We start from the raw sequence: 18,246 nt of genomic DNA on the forward strand, positions 1-18,246 counted from the left end.
TGGGTGAGTATCGGGGTGTGTGGTCCATCCCATCTGCCAGCAGATGCAAACCACGTGTGCAAAGAACAGATGTGACGGAACATTCACTTTGCTCTTCGGGGAAGTGGGACCAATTTGGATTGACTAAAGTGGACTGAGATGAAGCTTTCTAAAAGAATGCTTTGATAGAATTTCTAGACTAAAAATTATGGGAATCAGAGAGTTAGCCGTGAAATAATACACTTGAGGGTATTTAATGGAGGGAGATGTGAGATAGGGGAAAGAAACTGAGAAGACGAGGAGGGGAGGAAGAAATAAACTGGTGAGCTGAAGGGAGGGAACTGAGGTGGATGGAGAGTGAGAGATGGTGGGAAAGGGCGAGAGCCTGGCAAACAAAGGCCAGGAGGAGAAAGAGAAGGTGGGGAGAGGTAAGCCGCCATCACTTAGATGCCGTGACTGTGGTCACGAGAGCAAGGCTTGGAGGCGAGTGCCCAAGGGGACTGGTTGGAGTGACCTCAGACCTCCAGCCCCACCCTGAGAAAGACAATGGAGAAGGCCAAGTCAACAAAAGTTGAATCCGTGAGAAGATCTGTCACCAGACAGGATGAAGGTATGCTGAGCATAGGAGATGCCCAAGGGGCCAGGCAAGACTCCACACGTCCTGGATTTCTTGGGTGCTATGGTGCCAAAAACAGAAGGCAAGTTTAGGCAGAGGCTAGGGATTCAGGTAAGCAGCGAGCACCATGGGACTTTGAGAAAAATAATTTGCCTGAAAACAAAGGAATTCTGGATCCAGATTAGAAAAGCTCCATTTTCCTATGATACAATGGAGCTTAGAAAAAAAATCTGGCATCTACCTGAAAGAAAAAGGAACGCAGGTTTCGAAAAGAAGGACTGAATAGTTCAAAGAATAAGCCTAGAAAGGGTTCCAGATGGTCTGGGATTGACACATAATATCTAAGAGGTCTAGGAGGTTTGATGCCAATTGTAACAGGTCTAATCATAGCTTCGCCATCTGTCCTCATTTGCATCTGGCAGCAACCTTGATCCACAATATCTGTAATAACTTTAATAAGTGTAGTAACTTCAGTTTAGCTCAGAATGTACTGAGCAGCTTGGTACAGTCTAACCAGGTGATGCCTGTCCAGCACTGCAGTGGGTACAGAGCGGTCGGGCAGAAACCACGTTAGAGATGGTTTTCAGGGAAGAGAATCCACTGTGAGCCTTTAAAGGTAGTGGCAGAAAAAAGTGACCTCACTGCCAATGGAAACCAGGTGGAGAGCCTTTGACCAAAAGGTGTTTGAGGGTGGAGCTTAATGTAGCATCTTTTGAGGAGAGCTAGAAGGCTGCCTCAGCTGGCTGCCTGCTGGGGCTGACGAAACCACCATGATCTGAGTCTTCACAGTTACTTCATGGCCTCAGATTCTATAACTGGCCCCACTTCATGGGGGAGAAACTGTTGCACAGAAAGGTTAAGGAACTTGTGAGAGGCACACAGCTGGTTAGTGGTAGAGCTGGGATTTGAACCCACATCTCTCTGGCTCCAGAGTCTAAGTTCTCAACTGTCATGCCTTAAGCCTAGGTTTGTCCCTAAAAAGTTCCACCCCAGGGAGAGAGCTGGCCTGGCCTTCTGTTGTAAGAAGGAAGTCCTCACCAGGAAGCCCTCTCCTGAGGACTGCTCCACATGGGCCACCTTCCGTGTGTAGGAGGACATGGAACTGTGCTGTGAGGTAGTCAAGTCTTATCAAGTTAGTCTGGGGTGGAGCGGGCCAACTCAGGGATGAGAGCCGGGGCTGCAGAAGGGATGGGGTAGGGAAAACACACAGTATGAGTGGTCTGGTGCTTTAACAGCAAATTCTTTGACACTCATCCCTTCAGAATGTAAAGACTAAAATCCTTCCCTTTGAATGTGAGCCAGCTTTAGTGACCTGGTTCTAACGAATAGAATGTAAAAGTTAGGTCACAAATGGGGAACAGCTTCTGCCTGGAGCTCTTGTGTGCTCTGTCTCAGACCACATATTTGGGGAAAGGCCATCTGCAAAGTCATGAGGACACTCAAGGAGCCCTGGGAGAGCCCGACATGGGAAGGAACTGAGTCCTCTCTCTAAGAACTAACAGATGAGTGAACCACCGTGGGAAAAACTTCCCGGCCCCAGTCGAGCCTTCGATGACTGCAGCCTCAGCTGACGTGTTGACTGAAACCCCAGGAAAGAACCTGAGACAGAACCACTCATGAAATAATGTTTCCTATTGCCAAAATTCATGTGTTGAAGTCCCAACTCCCAGTACCTCAGAATGTGACCTAATCGGGAAATAGGGTCATTATAGATGTAATTAAATAAGTTAGGATGAGGTTGCAATGGAGTAGGGTGGATCCCAATCCAATATGACTGGTATCCTTATAAGAAGGGCAAATCTGGACATAGACACACAAGGAGAACACCATGTGAAGATGAAGGCAGAGATTGGGGTTATTTCCAGCAAACCACCAGAAGCCAGGAGAGAGACATGGCACAGATTTCTCTCTCAAGAGAAACTGACCTGGCCAACAACTTGATCTCAGACTTCTGGCCTCCAGAACTGTGGAACAAATTATTTCTGTTTTTCTAAGCTACCTAGTTTGTGATACTTTGTTACAACAACCCTAGGAAACTAATACATTATCCTTAGCCACTAGCTTTTGGAGTGATTTGTCACACAGCTGTAGATAACTAATACATGCAGGTAAAAATGTAAGGAAGAAGCGCCTACACGGTCACCTGCCTCCACTCCTGAAGCCATGGGGTCAAGTCAGTGATCACACTTCACTGTTGCTCTCTGAAAGCTAATGTGACTTGTCAGCACTCTGCACAAGCCTGTGAGTCCCCCCCGCCCCTCTACGAGCAGCCAGAGCTATGCCCACCTTCACTCATTTCCACCAGCCCCTGGTGGGACAGTTTTCTTCCAGATGCCAGAGTAACCTGCTCTTCGGTGGTTGCAGTGATGACACCCAAAGTGACACACCAGGGGATGGAATGAATGCAGCTGGGGCTGGGGGTCCTTGAAGCTGATTTTGTACCTGTCTACACATAAGAGCCCCTCAAAGCCCCCCAGAACTTTGGGAGTAAAGGCTAAGAAGTGGTGGTAGATGCCCTCTTGGCGTCCTGTTGTAAGTCACACGGACCTTGGTCAATAGTCATCCTTCGTAATTGCCGAGGTTAATGGGGAGAAGCTACCTGCAGTTCTGGCTTGTGTAGCCAGTCTTTAGGCAAGGAAAGGCCTGATACTGAGGGGGCCCAGGGCAGTCACTGGGGGCCAGCCTGGTGTCAGGGCCCCTAGGCCAGGGCGACTTTCATCACAAGCAGGCTCCACCCAGCAGAAGGCCCTGGAAAGAACAAAGGACTACTGATTTGTAAAAAGGGAACTGATTTGTTCTGGAAACAGGACCAAATGAAGGGGATCCAGAAGCCCTGTCTCAAGAATTATAGGCAGACTCTATCTCAAGAATTATTACTAATAAACTGTCTTCTGAGAAGGCGCTCATGCGGCACCTAGAAGACCCCCGTTGGGACACTCAGAAGGGCTTTTGGAATACTGACGTAATATTTCTAAAGACTTCAGAACAGTGCCTGGCACAGAGTAAATACAGAGAGAGCCCCTGTGAAATAGAAAAGTCTGTCCACTCTCAGAGCTGCGGGATCGCTGGCCTTGCCTGTTTCTGCCTCAAGGCAGGGCCACCGTCAGGCTGGCTCAGGGCGCCCAGCTCAGTGGACCTGGCAGCTGCTGGCCTGAGACAGGTGAAGGAGGGTCCCAGGCCCCAGGTCCCCAAGCCAGCTCTGTGGGGGAAGGCAGAGAGAGGGAAAGCTCCTTGAAGGGGAACCTAGCAAAGCCCTTTCCCCCCTCTGCCCACCACAGTCTCTCCTATGTTCACACTAGATTCCAACGTGTCTCAGAGCTAAACGTTGTTCTGCTTTCAGCTCCCCAGACGGGTTGTATTTCTGGGAGTTTCTTCCACACTGACCTGGCGCTACTGAAGCCCCTCCCTGTGAGTTCCCTGTTGCTTCCAAGACCCTTACATCTCCCAGTTCTGTTGTGTTTGGGATCCCTCTGGGGTTGTTTGGCCCCAGGGATGCTCCTGCAGCGGGGGCAGCTGGCTGTCCAGCTCTTACGACTAAACCATAAGCTCATGAAGATTTTAACTCTGCACTAAGTTTAAGAGCTTGCAGCTGAGGGGCCAATGCTCTACGCTGTTTACAGCCCTATAAAACTGTTCCCTCGGTGTAAGATCATGGGCATGGCCAATCTGTAGGGGTCAGGGGGCCAGGCGTGCCCTTAGTTTCCTGGCTCCACACCTCACTGCAGGGTCCTATGGAAGTTTGAGGAGGAGCCAAATTGCAACTTTTGCACATTTTTGCCCACCTAAAACCAGCTGGGTGATTTCACTGCTCTGGAGAAGCCAGCCTGGTGAGTAACGCAGCTGAACAGGGGACGCCAGGGTTAGGACTGACTGGGATGGCAGGCTTGCTTCACATACCTCAGCAGGAAAGAATCTGACAGAGAACCAGAGATGGGAAAATGATCTCAAAAGTCCATTAGAAATGGCATGAGACGAGTTTTATTCACAAACTTTAGAGCAGGGGGTGCAAGCATTACTTGGGCATTTTAGTTAACAGAGCCTGTGCTCCGCAGAGATGACTGATGCAGAGCCAGCCTCTGGGGACAGGCACGCCCGCTCTTCCAAGCCCTGGACATACCTTGGCTGACCTGGTGACGGCCCCAATCTCTGAGTACAGATCAGAGCTGTCCGGGAAGTTTTCCACCACCATGGTGCACACGTGGTGGAGAAGTGACTGCTTGTGCACGGTGTCTTTGACTTCTGGAACCTTCTCGAGGTAGCTTAACTCAAACGCTTTGGCCTGTTTGGGGAACATTAAATAAAAGACAGGAAGAACAAGTTTCACGCAGGTTCTCAGAAAGGCGCAAATGGTTAGAATCAATGCTCTCTTGAAGGAGCCCAATATTTAGTTCCTCTGTGACTGAAGCATCTCAGGCCACACGCTCCATCATCCTTAGTTGATCACACACGGACCAGCCACCCTGAGAGCAAAATGAGCCTCCAGCCCTTTCCCACTACGCCCATCAGCCACAGACTATCCCAGGGCTCTGCTCCTAAATCAGGGTGCTGGGATGGGGCGAAGGGGGTGGGGTCTCTGCCATGTAGGTATCTACAACTTCCCTAATCCCTTCCCTGCTGCTTTTCTACTTCCTGGCCGAAGACAGGCCATTAAAACAAACAAACAAAAGTTTGTTTATAATGTGTATGAGTATAAATATTTAAGTGATAAGCTCAGGGGAAAAAAGAGAAAAAGAAAAAAACAGGGTAGAAGAAAATAGCTCCAAAGTCAATTTTGGGAGGAGCCAAGCTTCATAAGGAATAAAGTGCTTATTTTTCTAAGTTTTCTTATTTATAGCAAGATACAGGCTTGAATAAATAGGCCCTGATATTTTAAGGACAAAACTTCTAGATTTTCACCAAAAAACACAAAAATTGTTTGTTCAATTGTGCTTTGGAGGACCAGAGGTATGACCTCCACTGGAAAGAGAAGGGCAGGGATTTTGTGAAGGGCAGGGATTTTGTGAGGAAGGGGATGGGAAAGACTTACATTAGTTCCATTTAGAAAGTTCCCAATGGCTAAGAGAGTAGACAGGATGAAGCCCAAGGTTTTATTGTTCTCCAACTGGTCTATTCCTTCCTTCAGGTCCAAAAGTGGTTCTGCCACTTCCTTTCAATTAAAAAAAAGTTAGAAGAAGGTGATAGAGAGCGTAAATTTTGGTTTTACTTTGTTCTTTTTAATTTTTGTACAAGGTCATTACCAGTGGAGTTCTCCCAGTATAAGGCAATCCCATGTGATGGGCACATGCTCCCAGGTGTGGAAAAGAGCAGAAAGGCAGCAGGAGAAAGTCTAGCCCCAAAGTCTCCTCAGTGGAGACCAACTGGGTACCTGTGGCTCACAGGAGCTTGGTTGGGTCACATCTGCTCTGTCTTCCCCTGTTCCTGCCCATCTCCCAAGCTCAAGCAGGACACTCAGGTCATACTCTCATCCCATTCTCTCTTCTGACCATGGTTGATGTCTATGAAACTCTTCACCTGCATGTTCCTTCAGCATCTGAACCAGTCTTCCTCTTTGCCTTTCTCCTCCCAGGCAGATGACACTGGAAACTGTGGTCTCACTGTCCCTGGACCCAGGTCTCCTAACCTCCCCTCTAGGCACTCTGTGGCTGGCCACCTCTTGGCCTGGGTTACTTTCTAGAAGGCCATCGTCCTCATTACTCCAGCTTTCTTCATAACTCCCACTCTCTCGGGTATCTAGCCTGCCCTGTAGCCTCATGGCCTTGGTCTCCCCTTCCCTCTGTCTTGTTGTTCTGTAACCACCCCCCCACCTCAGCGTCCTCACTGAGGCTCTCCCCAAGCATGGACCCCAAAGCCAGAAGCTTCAGCTTCATTCTCTCCAGCCTCGCTTCTGCTAGGCAGGCCCTCCCAGTCCCCAGCCAAGGCTGACTCGATGACCTGTTTTCTCCCTGAAGTTACCTCACTTTTCTCCAGAAAATCACCTGAACATGCTGACTAGTTCTGCAACCATGTCACCCTAGCAGTTCTAGGCTTCTTCAGCCCTGCCTGATTCTCGAATGGAGTCAAATATAGCAGTTCCCTCCTGAAGCAGCCTTAGCCCACTGCTACCTGCCTGGCCCTCAGAAAGGACCATGCTCCCTCCTTTGCGGAAAGAGGAAGACCACACAGCCTCTCCACCTCCTCCGGGCACTTGCTCTCAGTCAAGCTCACCTCCAGCTCACCATCCATCCCTCCCTTGTCCTCTCCATGGTTCCTTCTTCTCAGCCTGCAAAAAATACTCACCTCTCACCCATCCAGAGAGGACACCTGCTTCTTCCACTTTCTACTCGGGATGAGTGTTCCCATGCCTTCACTGTCAAGGTCCCTTTCCTTCTACTCTCCTCTCAACCTCTTGCAATCTGTTCATCTCAGATTTTCTACTGCGATACTCTCTCAAAGGGACCCAGTGACCTGCTGGTTGCCACAGTCAATGGCAGTGAGGTGACCATCATCAGAGAGAAGGATTGCAAGTCACTTCCCATATTGTGTCTTTCTGTATTGTCTAAGTTTTCTACAATGAGCATATAGAGTCAGAAAAACATTTGATAGTTTTTTTTGTTTTTGTTTTTTTAAACAGTCAAGTATCTGAGGCTGGTGCCAGACAGACACTGCAGAATAAGCCCTCACTGGTAGGCTGCTCATCACTCGGTGTAGACACGACCCCAACACGATCAAACCCTCACCCTTCAAACCCTGTCTCAGGAATGATACTTCACTATGTTCACCTTTAAAAAAATGAACGTTCTCAACTCTGGGGACATAGGACTGGCTGCCTCTCTTCCTAAGTGCTTACCTTTTCTGTAGTTTCATAATCCATTTTGAACGCCCAGAGGTGGAGCCGAGCCGAGAGTTCGCTGATGGAGCAGAGTGTAAGGAGGAACTGCTCTGCACTGCCCAGGGGCACCTCAGGGTTGGCCAGCTGCGCTTCCTGGATTTTCTGCTTCTCTTCTTCGGTGGGAATCATGGTTAGAATTTTCTGGAAAGATGGAATGATACAGTATATTCTTAGTGGTGGACCCTTCGATGTTTCCAAATTCATATGGTAACTTCCCAACCAGGTAGTAGAGATATTCTGTTGTCAGTGCTCTTATCATATACAGCTGCTATATACCAAACAAACTTCAGAGAAGAAAAGCCCTACGTAGCATCTAAATTTACATTCATTTGTTTTAACATTCTTTCTCTTTCTTTAAATCTCCTGTTTCATAAGCAACTTGCCCTAAATTTCCTGGTCTTGTACATGAAGGACATTCTAGGCAAGAAAGGGATGGGGGGGTGAGACAAAGGTGAAAGAATAAGATAGAAGATTAGAGAACAGCTCCCTGTTCCCTAAGAAATAGAGTAAAACGTGTTAAGAATATAATCTTCTCACAGATTAATTTATGAGTTTACAAAAATAAATCATTTACCAAGAGCTCAAACTAACTTTTGTACTGGGCCATATTATAACTTTAATTGTTCTAAATATTTCAAGTATATTTCAAATTTTATATAGAAATGAAAACATCTTAACATCAAGCTCATGTCTGATTGAGGAAAAAATGATGATGGTACTTATAAAGAGCAATACTTACCTACTAATGGAAAGAGTATCACTTTCTGCTTTTATTTGTTTTTGGTAAAAGTCAATTGTGGAAGGCAGAGGGAGCAAACAGGCATCAGAAGGATTATGACTCTTATAAGTTCAAATTCCTTAGTGATTACATTTTAAAAGAACGTAAAAATTCCCATCACGTGACATTTAACACACAACATTACGAAAGGGAAGGTGTCATTATTTTTCTCTCATTTATCAAATGAGAGTATCAAAGCAAAGAAATACACATTGTGCCATACTTTTCAGTAACTTATGTTAATTCATTAATTCTAAGTGGCTTTGGTTACTGCTCTACAATAGCAACCATCTGGATCAAGTGTGGGAAGGAGTTCTGGTTCTGGGGGAGATGGAGTAAGCAATACTCTGTCTGTCCCACTAAATGCAACTGTAACCCTGGACAGCAGGCATGGAGCAGCTACTTGAAGACTTACAAAAAAGAAATAGTGGTAGGTGGATTGAGGAAGAAGACCAGAACTGAAAGTTCAACTGAACTGGTAATGAGTTGACCATTTTTCCTCTGGTATTCCCTAGCCTGGGCTCAGGTAGCCCAAAAATCTGGAAGAGGGTATCAGGTGCAGACAGAGAGAACACCAGGGGAGCCCTCTAGTTCTGACTCGAAGTGTGGGAAAGGGTCTCCTAGCGGTGGCAGCAAGGTTGGCAGGTCCTAAAACTTAGATGAAGGGAACATTCCTCTCCAGTCAGTGGAGCTGTGGTCCCAAGAGGTGGGGCAAACTCCTTACGCTTTTCTTCTCTATCTTCTCTCTGCTTGGCCCCAGACATGGGCACAGTCATAGCAAGTGCATGGTAAAGTGAGGTAACTAAAGCCCCAGCTTTCACTGGAGGACTAAAAAGGAAGGCCCCAGAAAACCAGAAAGCAGTGGGGAGGTCATGAAACATGAAGAGCCTGCAAAGCAAGGGCACAAAGCTGTTTAAGAACTTCTGAGCTTCTCCTTGAGCTGTTCATATGTGAATCTGACCTTCAAAAGCACATTAAAGACTTTGAGACCTGAACTGGTCTTTGAAAACTTTGAAAACTGAGCTGATGCTGGAACAACAGTCCACAGAAGGTGGGTCAGAATCTGTGGCTTGAACTCCAACAGGTGATGGAACAATTCTCAATTCTTTTTATGAAACCAGAATGACACTGATACAAAAACCAGACAAAGTTAGTCTAGTCAAGAAAATAAAACTACATACCAATATCCTGATGAATCAGATGCAAAAATCCTTAACAAAATATTTTAAAGTATATAAATAAATGCCAATATATTAAGATATATAAATCTATTGCTGTATTTTATATAGCAATATATTTAAAAATAGCCACAAGGTTGGTTCAATATGAAAAAAATTAATCAATGCAATTAATCTACCAGATTAACAGTGTGAACAAGAAAATTCACAGTCATTTCAATTGACTCAAAAAAGTTTTGATAAAATTCAACTTCCATTCATGACAAAAAACTCTCAGCAACCCAGTAATAGAAGGCATTTCCCCCACCTGATAAGAGACATTTATAAAAAAACCTACAGCTCATTTCATACTTAATGGTGACAGAGAGAATGCCTTCCCTCTAAGAATGGGAACAAGACGGGGTGTCCATTCTCACCATTCCTATTTAACATTGTGTGGAAATCCTAGCCAGGTATATAAAATTTTAAAAATGCATACAGATTGGAAAGGAAAAGATAAAACTCTTCCTATCACAGATGGTATAATTGTCTACATAGGAAATTTTGAGGAATCTACAAAAAACTTATGAAACAATGAGTTAAACAATGTTGCATAATATAAGGTCAATATACAAAAAAGTCTATTTTATTTCTATATATTACTAATGAGCAATTACAAACTGAGATTTTTAAAAAATGCTATTTACAATGAAATACTTAGGTATGAATCTAACAAAGCACGTGTAGGATCTGCATTTGGAAAGTAGAAAATGCTGATGAAAGCAATCTAATCGTCTCAAGACGATCTAAATGAAGAGAGAAGGAACAGTGTTCACAGACTGAAGGACTCAACATAGTCAAGATGCTAGTCTTCCCAAACTGATGTATAAATTTAACTCAATTCCAAACAAAATAGCATGATCTTTTGTGGATATAGACAAGCTGATTCTAAAAATTATATGGCAAGGCAGAGGACCAAAACAGTCAAACCAAAATAATTTTGAAAAAGAATACCCTTGGAGGAGTCACACCACTTGACTTTAAGACCTACAATAAAGCTGCAGTATTAAGACAGTGTGGCATGGGCTGCATGATAGATACAGAGACCAGTGGGACAAAACGGGGCATCCAGAAATAGACTACACAAATATGGCCCAGTGATTCTGACAAAGGGGTGAAGGCAGTTCAGTGGACAAATGGTAGTGTTTTCAACAAATGGTGTTGGACCAACTGGAATCCATATGCAAAAAGTGAACCTCAACTTAAACCTTCCACCTTCTAGATAAGTTAACTCAAAGGGGATCATAGATCTAAAAGTAAGAGATAATACTACAAAACTTTTAGAAGGAAACAAAGGAGAAAATTTCTGTGGCACAGGTTATTCAATGAACTCCGAGACATGATACAAAAAAAGAATAGGTTGATAAATTAACCTTCATCCAAATTAAACACTTTTTCTCTGTGAAAGACACTGTTAAGAGAATGAAGAGACAAGTTACAGTTCCTCAAAAGATTAACATAGAGTTATCACATGACCCAGCAATTCCGTTTGTATTTACCCTAGAAAAATTAAAACAGTGTTCACACAAAAACTTGTACATGAGTATTTGTAGTAGCTTTATTCATAACTGCTATGAACTGGACCAAGCTAAATATTTTTCAACGGGTGAATATTTATATTTACAAACAGCCAGTGGTACATCCCTACAATGCGATGATACTCAGCAATAAAAAGGGACCAACTGTAGATACAAACTGCGACTTGGATGAATCTCAGAGGCATCGATCATGCTGAGTGAAACAAGCCAATCTCAAAAGGTTACTTGCTGTATGATTCCATGTATATGACATTCTCGGAAAGACAAAACCATAGTAATGAGAATCAATCAGTCATTAACAGGGGCTAGGGGTGGGTTAAGGGTGTGACTAGAAAGGGACAGCACAAGAGCTTTTTTGGGAGATGGGACTGTTGTGAATTTTGACTACAGTAGTCATTGCATGAATTTATATATGTTTTAAAACTCAATAGACCTGGACCCCCCCGCAAAAGTCAACTTTACTCTATATTAATTCAAAAAAAATAAAAAGCCAAAATAAAAGACTGGACACTTGACACCAGAATCAGCAAACATGCAGATATCTACATGATTGTGCCTTAGGATGTATCTGGGTGGGGTAGTAGTTGACCTAGGCTTCTGAAAGTGTTATCAGGGAGGGCTGTCTCAGGAGTTCATCAGAAGTCAGTGATGCCAAACTGTATTGAAGACCTGTTTTGGGCTGTGGTCAGAGTGAGGTCACAGGTGGTGAGCCCTAGATACCTCTTCTTCCAACATCCTCTTCATCACGGCCCCAAACACAGATTATGTGGGTGGAATGGAGCACCGGGGAGACGTTCAGTGACAATCCTCCTTGTTCTCCCACAGGCTGATGCTATTGACCCCACCTATTCACACAGATGGCATTTAAAAAGGACCAAAACAATCCAAGCAGATGTCACTTCTTCCAAAACACCCAGCATTTGAACTTAACTGGTTTTCAAAAGAAAAACTTAACTAAGAATTTGTATTTTAATTTCCTTAATGCTCAAATTGTTTTAAGCATGTACAAGAATTCCGAAATACAAAGTTGTCAACACTTCTCCCCCTTCTTCAGAAGGCATTTTCCTGGGATGATTTTTGTTTGCTTTTTTCCTTTGGGAAAGTAATCAAACACTTTTGTTTTTCCTTTCTCTAATTTAAACCATTTGTTCACTACTGAAGATTTATGAGGTTGCCATCTGCCAGTTTATTTTCCTTTTTTTTTTTTACACATCACTGACAATAAAAATAGCTGTAAGACACGGGGACAGGAGGTCAACGCTACCTCCTATGAGGTGATGGCCCCTTCTTTCCATGAGCAGATGACAGAGAATGAGCATACCTTTAATTTGCTCTTTACCATGTCAGTAAATTTACTGATGTTTCTGTGATGACCATTTGGTTTCACAGGGAGAAAAACATCAAACAGGCCCATGACATAATAATCTCAGTGTTTTTTTGCTTTCTTCCAGATAGTGTTTCTCCAGCACTGCTTTAAGTATGCTTGCTTTTGTATCTGAAAATCATATTTCAGATGAAAATTCATAAGTCTTACTTATTTTTTACGGACCCAAATGCTTTGGGGTTTGGCCATCTCATTCACCTGCAGATGAGACCATACTAAGTAATTATCATGTCTTGTGAGTTTTTTTTTTTAAACATCTTTATTGGAGTATAATTGCTTTACAATGGTGTGTTAGTTTCTGCTTTATAACAAATTGAATCAGCTATACATATACATGTATCCCCATATCTCCTGAGTTCTGAACAGAACCCTGGCTATGACTCTGGATGAGAATCTAACAGCAGAAAGTTGGAGCCTTTATGGCTGAGGCTAGTTTGGATGCAACTTGCAGTCTTATGAGACAATGGCATTCTCTTCATGCACTTAATCGCAGGGAGGAGCTTTTTTTTTTTTTTTTTAATTAACTTCTCAAGGTTAAAGGTTAACTTCTCAAGTTTATTTCTTGATAGTATCTTCTTTCGTTCTTATGATTACTCAAGTGAGGCATGTAAGGCAGAAATTATGCACCAAATTTACAGATGAAGATGCAGTGCCTGAAGCTAGGCTGGATCAACCAAGGCAGCGCTGGAGAACCACCCAGGGGCTCCTCCTACTTTCCAGCACCACCTCCATGCTCATGGCGATTCCACAAACTACCAGTGTGGCTAAGGTGCCCAGTCACTGGGACATTCTGGTTCCTGGCACTGTGGACCCACCGATGGGCTACTGCGCTCAGGCTCACCTGCGCGTGTCCAGCGTTCACTCAGGGACCTGTGGATGGGATTCCCCAACACAAACTGCTTGAGAAGATACTGTAGTTTTGTACAGGCGGCCAAAGGGAGCTTCTGTTTCTAGGATGCTGACTGGCCTGGCAGCCAAGAAGGGTCAAGTTAAACGTCGTTTGGGGCCATTCAATTGTGTTACCCTCTGAGTAAACACAGACTCTAAAAATGAGAAAAGCAAGGAGAAAAACGAAAACCCTTCCTACTTCCATCTGTGATACCTCAGCGATGTTTTACTTGGGAAAATATCATTAATAATACTTAAAGATGCCCCCAAATCATATTCTAAAATTTAATACTCTTATGAAAAACTACTTCTTTAATGAAGTTACTTACTCCCATGGGTTTTCATGATGAACCAGATACAAAACATGGGGTTGACAAACAGGATGTCTGTGAATACATCCTAATCACGTCCAGGTACACAGAGGTTTCATTTCGAATGACCCCATTAAGCAGTAGTGCCACGCTACAGGGCCTGCATCCAAGAAGCAGACGGTTTGGCAAAAGGCCATTTGGGCATAAGCTGGAAATCATATTAGTAAAGATCTGTAAGGACACAACTTACATCTCTTCTCAGCCCTGACTTAACTCTTGAACAACAAGCATAGACAATAATTTTGGGGGAGTAGCTCTGCACATGGATGAAGACCATCTCTACCCCTTGGGCCCCTGGGATCAGTGGCCAGAGACAGCAGGTAACAGCTGGGAGGGCCTGGGTTCTGTCTTCCCCACAAGGACTGGTTTCTTCTGGATTCTCAGCTACAGCTGACAAGAGTTGAAAATATACACAGTCTCTGGATTTGCCCAGGCAGCTTCAGATGACGGGTTCTCAATCAGGGTGATTCTGTCCCCAGGGTATATTGACGAAGGCTAAGAGACATTTTTGGTTGTCACCTCTGGATGGGTGCCACGGGCATCTTGTGGGCAGAGGCCAGGGACCCTGAACACCCTACAATGCACAGGGCAGCTCCCACAATAAAGAACTGTCCAGCCCAGAATGGCAATAGTGCCAGTTGAGAAACCTTGCTTTCAACAAAAACTGTGGTAAAAATGTGTAACTCCATGCCTTGTGACTGTATATGAATTTACCGAGCACTCATGACACAATAAGCTCTCAGGAAGGGTTAGGCAGTGTTTTCTATGGCTGTGTCCTCTCACTGTACCTCATTTCACATGCCAGCTACTCCCGGAGGAAAACCATAGGCAGCGCTGTGATGTGGACTGCGTTGCCTCATGCACCTTCTCACTCCCCTTTCAGATTCCCTCTTATTCTTTTCGGTGGGTGAACCCAGGCCCAGAGAGCCCACCTGGGCTGGCCGCTGCCAGGGCTGGCCTGTGGATTGCACTTCAGACTCAGGCTCTAGAAATCATATTTCAGCTCGACCTCTTACTGGCTTGTGAGCTTGGACACAGACAAACGTTGGAACTCACCCTCTTCATCTTTAAGATGAAGAACATAATAGTATGTACCTCGTAAGGTTCTGATGAGCATCTGTGTGAAGCACCTACCTGGTGTCTGGGCCACAGGAGGAAACCTAGGAAAGTCAAGTTTAGCTGTGCTGCTGCTCCTATATCCGTCATCATTACTGTACCTGTCATCATTCCTTCCTGGATCAAAAAGGTGCTCAGCTGGAAACCAGTCAGCAAAGGAAAAAATAATTTGATTCATTCTAAACTCTAAGTAACTTATTGTATCTGAAACTCTCCCCACCCAGGGAGACTGACATTTCAGGAAAGAACAAAGGCAAAACCAAAGGCATCCGCCTCTCCTGATGGACTTCCAAGTTCTCATGGCAAGAAGGGGAAATATTTTTAAAAGGGGAAGTTGTCATTTTTTCCTTCAATCAAGCTGGCCCTGGCTGCATTTGGAGGCTATGTACAAATCTGAAGCTTTTGCAGTCTTTAAAAGATCCTGTGAAGTAAACAGGATGGCCAGAACATGCGCTAGGGCCTACTACTCTGTCTGTCCAATGTGAGAGACACTTTGCACTTGGTTCATCCCGCTTGGCAGCTCCCACCTGCCCAATGCCCTTCTCTCTTGCTGCTCTGTGCGTCCCAGGGTGGAGGTGCCCTCACACAGAGGCTGGGCCTGCCCCCTTCTTTCTCACTGTCTGGCAGCTGCCTCAGTGTCCCTCTCTGTATTTGCCTACTGTCACCTGCTCTCTCCTTTTTACACCCTCCCCGGTCTGCCACGTGCCCTCACTCCCTGGCTCTGTTGACCTGCTGTCCCGCATGGCCTGACTCCAGGGCTCGGGCTCCACCTCCTCTCCAGCCAGAGGGAAGTGCATTTCCCTCATCGTACCTGCTCCTGGCACAGGCTGTGTGTGTGTTTCTCAGGGCAGAGTTGCTTAGGCCTCGTACTGGTTTCCTAGGTTTGCCATAACAAAGCATCACAAACTCAGGGGTTCCAAACAAAGGAAATTTATTCTCTCACCGTTTGAGAGACTAGAAGTCTAATATCAAGGTGTCGGCAGGGCCATGCTCTTTCTGAAGACTCGAGGGGAGGATCTTTCCTTGCCTCGTCCTCGCATCTGGTAGTTGCAGGCAGTCCTTCATGTTCCTTGGCTTGTAAACGCTTCCCTCCAATTTCTGCCTCCATCATCACACAGTGTTCTGTTCTGTGTGTCTTCCTGTGTGTCTTCTGTGTTCCCATGGCATTCCCCTCTCTGGGTCTATGTCCAAACTTCTCTCTTCTTAGAAGGATATCAGCCAGTGGAGTAGGACCCACCCTAATCCAGGATGACTTTATCTTAACTTGATCATGTCTGCAAAGACCCTATTTCCAAATAAGGTCACACTCTGGGGTTCTGGGTAGGCATGGATTTTGAAGTTTGTACTCCATCCAGTACAAACCTCTGGAACACGGCTTTTCCTGTGGAGGTCTCCGCTTTCCAAAGCACAAAGGCACGGCTGTCCTCCTGGGTTCAGGCATCACTTTGCCCCATGGGCCCCATTGCCCCCTACCACACTCAGGGCTGGAGACGCGTCCGGCACAGCCCCCCAGGCCTTCCTCACTTCCAACTCTCCTGCCAAAGCCCGCTCTCCCTCACTGCAGCCAGCCTTCATTGGCTTCCTTCACTCTCGAGGCTTTCAAATAAGACTGGGTTATGAAGGAATCTCAAGTATGGAGAGCCCTTAAAGGAATCCAGGGCTCTTTGCCAATAGAAGGACACTGCTTCATGACGTTGATGCTTCAACGTCATGAAGCAGTGTCCTAAGATCCCCACTCTGACCCAGTGGGCCTCCAGGCCATCCACCCATCTGTAGGAATCTGTGGGCTGAGCCACTGGTTTCACTCACTCTTTCTCTGTTATGAGAATAGGAGATTTAACTTGCTACAGACAGGCACCAGCCCACAGCGAAGGGTGAGCAGGGCCTGGTGGAAGGGCACTGGACCCTGGCAGAGCAGGGGAGCTGTGGTGCCAGCTGGGCCGCCTGCCAGCCGTGTAGTCACAGCCAAGGCACCCAACCTCTCTCCACTTGTGCCACTCAGATTAACAAATGCTGCAGACTCAGCTGGCTTGTGTTTTCCAGCTGATCAAATGAAACCCATCTCTACACACCCCAAAGGGTGCCAAGAGGGAAACAAAGCCGCTAACACGGAGTGAGCACGTATGGAAAACCCTACCTTTGAGACTGTTCATTAAATGTATTTGGTTTGAAATGATGTGAAAGAAGGCATCCCAGCCCCACCCCCGTGGAGGTTGTCAAATTCTTCTTCCACGTCGAGGTAGGCGGAATGTGGTCAGAAGGAAGTTAGTAAATGAACCAGAGAGTGAGGATCTCTGAATTTCCTAGGCAAAGTGGGGCTTCTTTCCCCCCAGAAGTTAAAAAACAAGATGTGAGAATTATTAACATTATTCAGAATCTGGCTGAGACAGCAAAATGGCAAGCCACCCTGTGGAGAAAGTCACATTGGACACAGTAATGTTTACATATGCAGCATATTACAGGACACAAATAATGCTCCACAGAGCTCCTCTTACCTCAATCCCTTCTTTGTTTAAGGCATATTCATCAAAATTCAAAATGGCTATCTTAATCGTTCTTGGAGGGGGCAGTACCGTCAGACCAATATTAATAGCATTGCTCCTCTTGGAATCCAGGACGATGATCTCCTGCTTTTTTCCATCTGCAGCAGTTTTCTTGTGATAAAATAAGGAGAATTCAAGATTAATGCATCATCTTTGGTCCTCTATTAAAAGCAAACTCACAGCTTACTTAGACATGAAAACAAATACCCTCAGTTTAGCTCAGGGAAGGACTAGCTACCTCTCAGCACAGCAGAGATCAGGGATTAGTTCCAAGAGGCCGCCAAGAGCAGGGCAGCAATGGAACTTCGCGAGCCAGACACGTTACAAAATAAAATTGATTTGCCTTCAACTGGGAAAAATGTGATATTTTGCAAGGAAAAAAAAAAACCTGTTTTTTTCCATAGAAGCAGTGGAAACAAAACTCAAACCTCTCAGAGTTCCCTTCCTGCAGGCTGCAAGGTGTCGGAATGTGCCTTGGTTGGCCCTGGAGCGTGTGGTGTGTGCCCAGAGATGGACAAAGCTGGTCCGCGCACCGAGGAGACGGGAGCCAGAGGGGAATCCTGCAACGCTGGCCGGTCAGCCCTTCTGCATCTCAGGGGCTCCTCTCATCATTCCAACATCCTCCGCCCCGACACCTGAGCACTTCCGCCTCTCCTGCTACACTCAGCCATCTGGGCAGCTGCCCAGTGGGTGGGTGAAGAGGAGTGAGGGATAAACTAGCCAAGAGGCCGAGGAGGGGGACCATGTCCCCACAGAGCCCTGACGTATGTGGCCTCCCTGCTGGCCTGACATCCTCGGGGCAGTCCCTGCGGCCAGCCCCGGGCTGGCACACGGCCAGAAGCCAGGAAGGGTGTGAGGTGCTGAGCCAATGCTCACCTCTGCCCAGAGCTGTGACAAGGCCCCCAGCTTTCCCCTTCAGCTCTCGGGAAGCCAAGGGCGGGTGGCACC

General features: G+C 45.8%; 1 protein-coding gene across 5 annotated transcripts in view; it reads right to left on the bottom strand.

Annotated features, from left to right (window-relative positions):
* The window catches only part of FHOD3 (formin homology 2 domain containing 3), a 495,595-nt gene that overhangs the window by 37,645 nt on the left and 439,704 nt on the right, over positions 1 to 18,246 (bottom strand). For all 5 annotated transcript variants that reach the window (XM_057527272.1, XM_057527271.1, XM_057527269.1 and 2 more), the window contains 4 exons: positions 17,251 to 17,409; positions 7,422 to 7,604; positions 5,622 to 5,741; positions 4,713 to 4,874 (listed from right to left, as the gene is read on the bottom strand). In XM_057527272.1, the coding sequence (XP_057383255.1) occupies positions 4,713 to 4,874; positions 5,622 to 5,741; positions 7,422 to 7,604; positions 17,251 to 17,409 (624 nt within the window). The remainder of the gene's footprint in view (positions 1 to 4,712; positions 4,875 to 5,621; positions 5,742 to 7,421; positions 7,605 to 17,250; positions 17,410 to 18,246) is intronic.

The sequence above is a fragment of the Balaenoptera acutorostrata genome, chromosome 13 (assembly GCF_949987535.1).
Source record: "Balaenoptera acutorostrata chromosome 13, mBalAcu1.1, whole genome shotgun sequence".
Lineage (NCBI taxonomy): Eukaryota > Metazoa > Chordata > Mammalia > Artiodactyla > Balaenopteridae > Balaenoptera > Balaenoptera acutorostrata.